At 40.5% G+C, this 8,147-nt stretch overlaps 1 protein-coding gene across 3 annotated transcripts in view; it reads right to left on the bottom strand.

Moving 5' to 3' along the window:
• Positions 1-1,044: 1,044 nt before the first annotated feature.
• The window catches only part of LOC144598040 (uncharacterized), a 32,132-nt gene continuing 25,029 nt past the window's right edge, over positions 1,045-8,147 (bottom strand). For 2 of the 3 annotated variants that reach the window (XM_078407914.1, XM_078407912.1), the window contains exons 2-3: positions 2,718-5,316; positions 1,045-1,496 (exon numbers count right to left, since the gene is read on the bottom strand). In XM_078407914.1, coding sequence (XP_078264040.1) covers positions 1,453-1,496; positions 2,718-5,223 — 2,550 coding nt within the window. In that variant the 5' untranslated portion in view covers positions 5,224-5,316 and the 3' untranslated portion in view covers positions 1,045-1,452. The remainder of the gene's footprint in view (positions 1,497-2,717; positions 5,317-8,147) is intronic. The other variant, XM_078407913.1, reaches the window with a different exon arrangement.

The raw sequence follows: 8,147 nt of genomic DNA, 5'->3' as shown, positions 1-8,147 counted from the left end.
TACCAGTTTAATGGATGTTAATGAACTTTTATTGCCCAACTCAGCATCCTGTGAATTAGTATATATAAGTGTGCACCATTGTATATATAAATGCACATCTGTTAACGTACATATTGCATTTGCTTTATTATGTATAATGAAACTTTGATAAGTTACATTTATAAAGCAAGGGATTGAATTGTTCTTCAGAGATGCTGCCTGACCTGTTTAGTTACTTCAGCACTTTGTGGCTTTTCTTGAATTTTAACATTGACTGGTGCTCTAGTTTGAGCAAAGAGATCGCATTTTCAGTTTATGTTGTTGCATAGTTGAGAATTCAGAAAAACGTCCCCAGAGGTTATGCCCATTTCTGTATGCATCTTTTGAACCAAGTTCTCAGAATATTATGCTAAGGTAAGTTATTTAAACAATTTTGTAGACACACAAATGCCCACACATCAATGAATTTTCCATGAAAAATTAATGATTATTATGCAAATATTAAATAATAATGTTTCATATCACTGGGAATTGCAATCTATTTAAATAAAGTACATAAAATGGATCTGTGCACAGATTACAAATTAATAATAACGAAAATTCAATAAAAACAAAACAGGTCAATCAGCTATGAAACTGGACATGTTACCTCATCATTCTCCATCAGATGCTGATCAATTTGTCTCTGCTTTTGTTTTAGTTATATCAATGCATTCATACATTTTTATTTGTACTTGGTTCCAAATCTGTTGCTAGTTCAGAAGGATGACTTTGTGTAAAGATTTGTGGGAGGTGCAGTCAAAGTGTTTCTTGTATTCAAAATATTTCTTAAAAGTATTCAAAACGATAACACTATTTAAACGCTATATTAGACCCCGATGCACTCAGTCCTGTATCTCAGTTAATGGATAACATTATCTTAGTGCAAATCAGTACATGTAACCTAACCACATTATTCCTTCAAATTGTCAATGATCCTTGCGTTAAAACATGGTAGTTTCAAATAGTACCCTTTCAACCCTGTCGCCCTGCCCCCCCTCCCCCCACCCCGCCCTGTTCTACCTGATCCAAATGCCAACCTCATGCATTTATTGTTTTTGACATCCTTTTTGAGTGCTTTTTTTTTTGTCGTTGTTGGAACATCTAGCAATCTCTTATTGTGGTGCCAGGGCATTCTTGTGATGTGTTCTTGCTGCTTTTGTGCCCTGCAGATAGATGGCACATGGTTAGTATGTCTGCAGAGGCTTATCCTTTTCCAACTGCTTCTACCCTTTTTCCAACTGCTCAGATTACACTTAATAATAAAAATATCAAGTACAAAGCAGGTCAATCAGCCATGAAACTGGACATGGCGACACAGTGGTATGGAGGAACTCAGACGAAAAGTTCAAAATATGTTTATTTGTTACCTATTCGGGACAAGCAACTCACCAGCTATGAAATTCAGACCTCAAAACAGTTCCAGCTTCCTTCTTACTGGAACAGGCATGCAGCTAATGAGCTGCTCAGCAACACACCTGTGAAAAAGCAGATAACATTTCTAGTCGGGACCCCTGTTTAGGTCCCAAAATGACCTCTTTAGGTCATGAAGGTTCCGAACTGAAATGTTGTTTGTCCACTTCCCTCTACAGATGCTGCCTGATCTGCTGAGTTCCGCCAACATATTGTTTTTTTTAATGTAGGAAGGAACTGCAGATGCTGGTTTAAACCAAAGATGGATGCAAAATGCTGGAGTAACTCAGCGGGACAGGCAGCATCCCTGGAGAGAAGGAATGGGCGACGTTTCGGGTTTAGACCCTTCTTCAGACTGAAGATCAGTCTGAAGAAGGGTCTCGACCCGAAACATTGTTTTTTTTTTGTTCAAGGTTCCAGCATTAGTGTCCTTTGTGTCTCTGAACAAAGTAGACCTAACCCTTTGTTGAGAAATAGGCTCTTCCCACAGGCAAGAGCTATTTTGCTATTTGTGGAAATTGCATAGAAAAAATTCTGTGTTGAGAGTTTTAACAAGATGTTAGTTTCTAGAAAATTGAAATGCTTGAAATAGGTTAAAAGCCAATGCCACTCATTTCTAAAGAAAGACAATTTTTGCAAAAGAAATGATGATTTTGCACTGCGATCAGTTTACATATTTCCAATGTGCTGTGCAATAGCAATCGTGACTTGAATGAGTTGCATTCATTTAAAATAGTTGTGTTAGTTCAAGTTAATGTTGAATTTCCGGAACAAGAACTTGAACTCTGTGTCCTGTCCTTTGTAACATGATATCTTTCTCCTGTGCTGAGAAATAAATGAATTGAATCGGACATTCAGATAGGATTCCAATAAAACCGGATCTAATGCGTTTAAAGAACAACCTTGAAGTGAAAGACACTAATCCATACCAACAAAGTAATAAACTCAATTAAAAATACATAAAGGTATAAATGGAGTTTTACTATTAGATTTTGTTTAAAAATGAGATCATAACTATCTTTTTTTTGTGGATGTAAATAAACAATTTACTATTGTTTAGAAAAAATAAGTTCTATGTAAAATGTTGCTAATAGACAGGTGGAACATCAGAAAAAAAATTAAAAATTCAGATACTGGTAAAACAGGAAATGTTGGAAACACTCAGCAGGTCAGGCAGCCACTATGGGAAGAGCAATAAATGATGCTTTAAGTGTGGAAGTCTTTGTAAGAGAACTGGAAATGCTGGATAGTGGGGCAGCACCACATTTAATTTGGTTGAACTTTACCTGATGGCAAATTATTCACTGCAGATGAAGCTCGTAAACTTTCCTCAGATGCTCTTCTCAGACCATGCAAACTGCGCCTTTGTTGAAAGAGCTCTTCCTCCCTATGAAGAACCTCTCTGATCTCTTGATTAATAATGGACTGAGCTCCATGTGAACGGAGTTTGAAGAAGGGGTTATTTTGCAATGTAACTTCTCTTTGGATCAGCGAGAGTGCAGATGATGGGTAGCATGAAGAACGTTGTATAATCAGGTTTGGCGTTTCCAGTATTACAACATTAGCAGTTTCTGTATTGGGATACTTAAGTTTCAACATAGCATCATTAACCGATTTGTCTTTATCAGAGGTTAGTAGATCATTTTGCAGTATAACAACATTAGAAACTTTTGTTTCATTACTAGAGGGACCTCTTTTCCTAGGAGGTACAACCAGCAAAGTGGCAGGAGTGGTGATAGGCGAGGCTAACATTTTATTGGGAAATGGGAACTGGAAGGGATTTTTCTGCTCAAAAAATTTCCTTCTCGCCTCAATTTCTGGAATCATATTTTCCTCAAGCTTTCCCGTAACCTTTCTCTCCTGCATTCGGTCCTCCTCCCGTTTGCGTTCGAGTAGTATTTCACGTTGCATTTGCATCTCAGCAAATTGATTATTTTTAACCTTGGACGATGAAGCGGAAGGAAGGGACTGTAAATTAAGTGGCCTGGTTTTGATCTCGACAAATTTTTCAGAATAAGGAAGTTTAGTAAGGCCCCTGGCTTTTCTAAGGCTTTCCTCTCGCTTCAGACTGAGGCAGATCTCCCTTTCGATAGGTGTCTCAGGCTTTTCACGAGCCATGGGCGGAGAGCAAGAAGATTTGTCCTGAAATCCAGGGTCGGATGAATTGTTACATTCAAATCCATATGTCCAGTCATCTTGACTTGAATCACTCCCTTCTGGGCAAGGACTATAATCTGTTGCATCAGATAAGAATTTCTTGTCTGAATTCCCCACGGTTTCATCATTCTCCTGCAATGCTTCCATGGCCTGCTCTTGATTTGGATTTGTTGATTTTCTCAGGCATTCGACTTCATCAGTTTTCATTCCTTTTGATGCTTTGCTTTGCATGCTGTCTTCTGAGAACATAGATCCAGAACTGGGACGGGCTGCTTCATCGTTTTTTGATTTATTGATGGGGTGATCATCAATTTTAGTAACATATTTGGTCACTGTTTTGTTCTTCTGCTCTTTGACGACAGACCTGTAACTGTGTGTTTTGCTGATCGCTTCCAGCTTCAACCACTGTTTGCGAGCCGTTGCAAAATCCACGTGCCCCTTTTCCATCTTTTGAATTTTCGACACCTCATTGTTTTCGACACCTCTTTGAAATGGTTTAGTAGTTTGAGCTTTAATACTCCTGGGCCGAATCCGCACTTCGCCATTCTGGCTGGGGTTGTTTTGAAGAGTTTGATGCTGTAGTTCCATTATTTCTAACACAAGTTTCCTACTGAGGGAAGACAAACTTTCAGCTGACTCATTCTTCTGAATGAGCCCACGATCACGTTGACTTACAAGTGAATGTTTTTGAAAGGGTTTGGCTTTGTTAACCCATTCTGACCCGAACTCGTATTCGGATTGTAGTGGAGGAGTGGCGATTGGCAAAGGTTCACTTTGACTATCAGTTGGAAAGTTTTCTAAGTCCTGTTCACATATCGACGCGCTGCTTGATGTTCGATTACTGTTGCTGCCTGACGAGGAGATCGTCTTTCCATTCGGATCCGCTGCCGACAGACCGATTGAGTCCTTGTCATCCTGTGGCGTGACTAAAACATTTGGACTTTCCCTGATCAACTTACTTAAATCAATTGTGGAGATACTATTCACATTTTCCTCAATTTGACTAATTTTTGAAGAGTTTTCAAACATTACTCCATTGGAAGTGAATACAGACTGATTTGACGTTGATTCCTTTCTTGATCTAGTGCTTGCCGCCACCGTCATTATCTTTCCCATCTCCTTTCTACTTTGGAGGTTCTCTACCAACTCTTCCAGGTAGACCTCAGCTGGAACAGTGGCAGCTGGAAAGGGTTTCTTGCTCGTGCCCTGTCCAGTCGCCTCCAAATCTTTTTGTGTCATTGTGTCAGCCACCACTACAGCTGAATAATCTTTGAAGTGCTCCTTGTGAATGGAGGCATAGATCACCTTTGACGTTTCATACGATGAAGACACCGTTTCAATCTGTGTAGTCTGGTCTAAAACCTTTTCTATTGTGAGAACTTCTTGAAGTTCTTGCTTCGTGTTATCTGAATTATTGTTATAGTTTTCATCATGTGTTGTTAAAGTAGATTTTGTTATTAATTTGGAAGTGTTTGTCGTTTTCTTTACATCTTTTAAACCAGTGCACTCGTGTGTGGCGTTCACATTAATCTTTTCTTGATGATCAATGGTGTTTTCTGTTACTTCTGTTTCCATGGTGATCGCTTTCGACACATAAGCTCTCACAGAATCTGAAATGTCTTCAGTGGGATCCATAGTTACAGTTGATGAACAAGTGTCTCCAATGTCAACAACATTCTCTTGCAGCTGCTTTTCATTCTTTACTTCCTCAGCCAGAAAACCACTTTGCTGCATTGACAAATATGCACGTAAATTAGTAAAAAAATAGTTTCAAGATGCTTTTGAACTTTTAAACATAGCCACATGATATAATCATTTCCCAAACTGTCCAGAAATATCTATCTGCTGAATTAGATTTTAAACAGAGGGCAAATCAAGTTGAGAAATCGCATTATAATATTTAAAGCGCAGGAAAATTCAGATAATTAGGAAACCATTTAACCCTTGACCAGATGGTAAGTAGATAAAGTGAGTTATTTTAATTATTGAATCAAGAGTCAAGAGTGTTTCAGTGTCATATGCACTGGAAATGGAACAATGAGATTCTTAAGGGCCTATCCCACTTAGGCGATTTTTTAGGCAACTGCCGGCGACTTGGAACAATGAGATTCTTAAGGGCTTGTCCCACTTAGGCGATTTTTTTAGGCGACTGCCGGCAAATGTCAAAGTCGTAGCAGATCGCCAAAATTTTCTTTTACCCTACGACAATGACCACGACAATGCCGAGTCAGGTCGATACAAGTTACTTTTTTTGTGAAACTAGCACCTGGCTAAGAGATTACACCGTCTTCGGAAACATCATGAAATTCCCACACTTATAAATGCTTCTCCTAATTTTCGCTGAAATCACTGACAAGTCTGTAATTACTTGAGAGTTTTGAAATATAACATCTTGCCCGGGTTACTTGAAAACCAAGCTTCACGGTAACAAGGCATAAACTGGATTGACTTCCAGTTTACTAATAGCTGTATTAAGAAATTTAATTTTAAACGTGGTTAAATGGATTTTTGTGCGAGTGCGGGCATTCTATGAAAATGTACGGGAGATGCATATCTGGTTTTTGGGTTGCATATCTGGGTTAGGAGCCTACTTTAAAAGTAATCACCAATGGCCATAAACATCGCGAAATTCCCACGCTTACCTGACCGTCAAACTGTCGCCTCCAATCTACCTGTCAAATGTCCTGACGGGAAATAAATTGGTTAAACACAAGTATTTTATGGTCTCTTCAAATGACTTTACTTAATTTAATAGTACGTGCTTCTAAATGCATCTGCGACAACCTAGCAAACCTGGGGACAGCATGCGACAGCGCCCGCAATAAGCAACGATATCTGGCGCCAAGTCAGCTGTCGCCGAGAAAATTCAATCTGGTTAATTTCTCAGCGACGCGCCGAGATCCACTACGATTCTTTGAAGACTCCTCACGATCATGCCCACGACACCCTGGCGAACTGTCAGCGGCAGCCTAGTCGCCGGCAGTCGCCTTAAAATCGCCTAAGTGAGACAGGCCCTTTACTTGGAGCAGCACAACAGGTTTATAAACAGAGTACTCAAAAGATAACATAATAAACAAACAAGCAAAGAAAAGTTCAATAAAATAGAAACCCAATATAGGGCAAAACACACGACCAGCCCAAAGTCTCTAGTGTAATCCAGGCAGTTGGTAGTTTGGACTTGTACGAATTGCCGGTGTGCATTTTGGTTTCTACAGTACCTTACCACAGCAAAATTACTCCATTAAGTGTAAAGAGTAAAGGGAAAGCTCCAACATGGTGAACGATATATATAACGATGTTATGTTTCAGAATCTGCATTGTTAACATCAGCAGAGCAGTCCATGCATGGTATTTTCAAAAGATTGCAATGGGATGACCATGTTGTGGGCTGAGTGGCAGTTCAATCATTGAACAGCGTATTGGTCATTTCTCGGATCTTATCTATCTATTTACATATATATATATATATTACTAATATAACTATTGGTTTGTCAATTTGCTTGATCCCAAAATACAGCCAAAACAGTACACGATAGTGTGGCAATTTTAGGCCCACCTCACTCACCATTGTCCTGGGGTGGGCTGGAGGAAGTTTCATTCAAATTAGTTTTATATTTCTAAAGTTATTGACATTTTAAAGTTTAAAAAAATCACTTTTCCATTTTTTTCTGGCTGTCAGCCATGTTCGACGTCACAATGGGACCTGCCTGAGTGACGGGAGTGGCGGCCAATGAGGGGGGGAGGGGCACGATGGTTGAAACTCTAATAAACGCGCCCCCCCTCCCCCGCCTGGAGGACCGGCGCCTGTCTCGGCGTGCCCTGCGCCTGACCTTCCCCCCCCCGTAGTGCAGCGCAGCGACAGAGAGTCAAATAAGATGGCCGTCGCCCTCGCGCAGGAGAGGTTTCCACCCAGTGGGTCCATGGCTGGCTCTGGCCGCAGCGCTGGCTGCCCGGGGCCGGGATGAGTGCCTCCCTCTCCCCTTTCCTCTCCCCAACGGCCCTGGGCTACGGCCCACGGATCGTCAGTTGGGGGGGGGTTGGGTGGTTGCCGCGCCCCCAGGAGAGGTTTGCATGAAGGGTTGTCGGGCCCCTGAATTCCGTATTTCAGAGGATTTTTAACCTGCAAAATCCAAGTTAATAGATCTTCACAGCTGTTTATTTTAGCACCAAAGAGATCTATATGTGGTGACACAAGGAACAGCAGATGCCGGATCCTTGACCAAAGAACGAAGTGCTGGAGAACTCAATGGGTCAGGCAGCATCGCTGGAGGAAATGGATAGGTGATATTATGGGTCGAGGTTTTATAAATGGTGCTTTCCATTCATGAACCATTGTAAACAAGTGCACTGTAACCTGATGGATAACTTCCTGCATTAACAGTCTAATGCACTGGAAAAGTGATCCAGAGTCCTTGACTTCAGATTTTGGGAACTGAGGTACTTAAATGAATTAAATAAATCTAAACCAAAAAAGTGGCATTGGTAATAATGACTATGTAAATACCAATTGTTATGAACAAGTGATACTGGTTCCCCACTATCCTTTAGGAAGGGGTTTT

This window comes from Rhinoraja longicauda, chromosome 11, assembly GCF_053455715.1.
Source record: "Rhinoraja longicauda isolate Sanriku21f chromosome 11, sRhiLon1.1, whole genome shotgun sequence".
In the NCBI taxonomy this organism is placed as follows: domain Eukaryota; kingdom Metazoa; phylum Chordata; class Chondrichthyes; order Rajiformes; family Arhynchobatidae; genus Rhinoraja; species Rhinoraja longicauda.
Note: the sequence above shows the minus strand (reverse complement) of the source record. Positions and strands in the feature narration are given on the sequence as shown.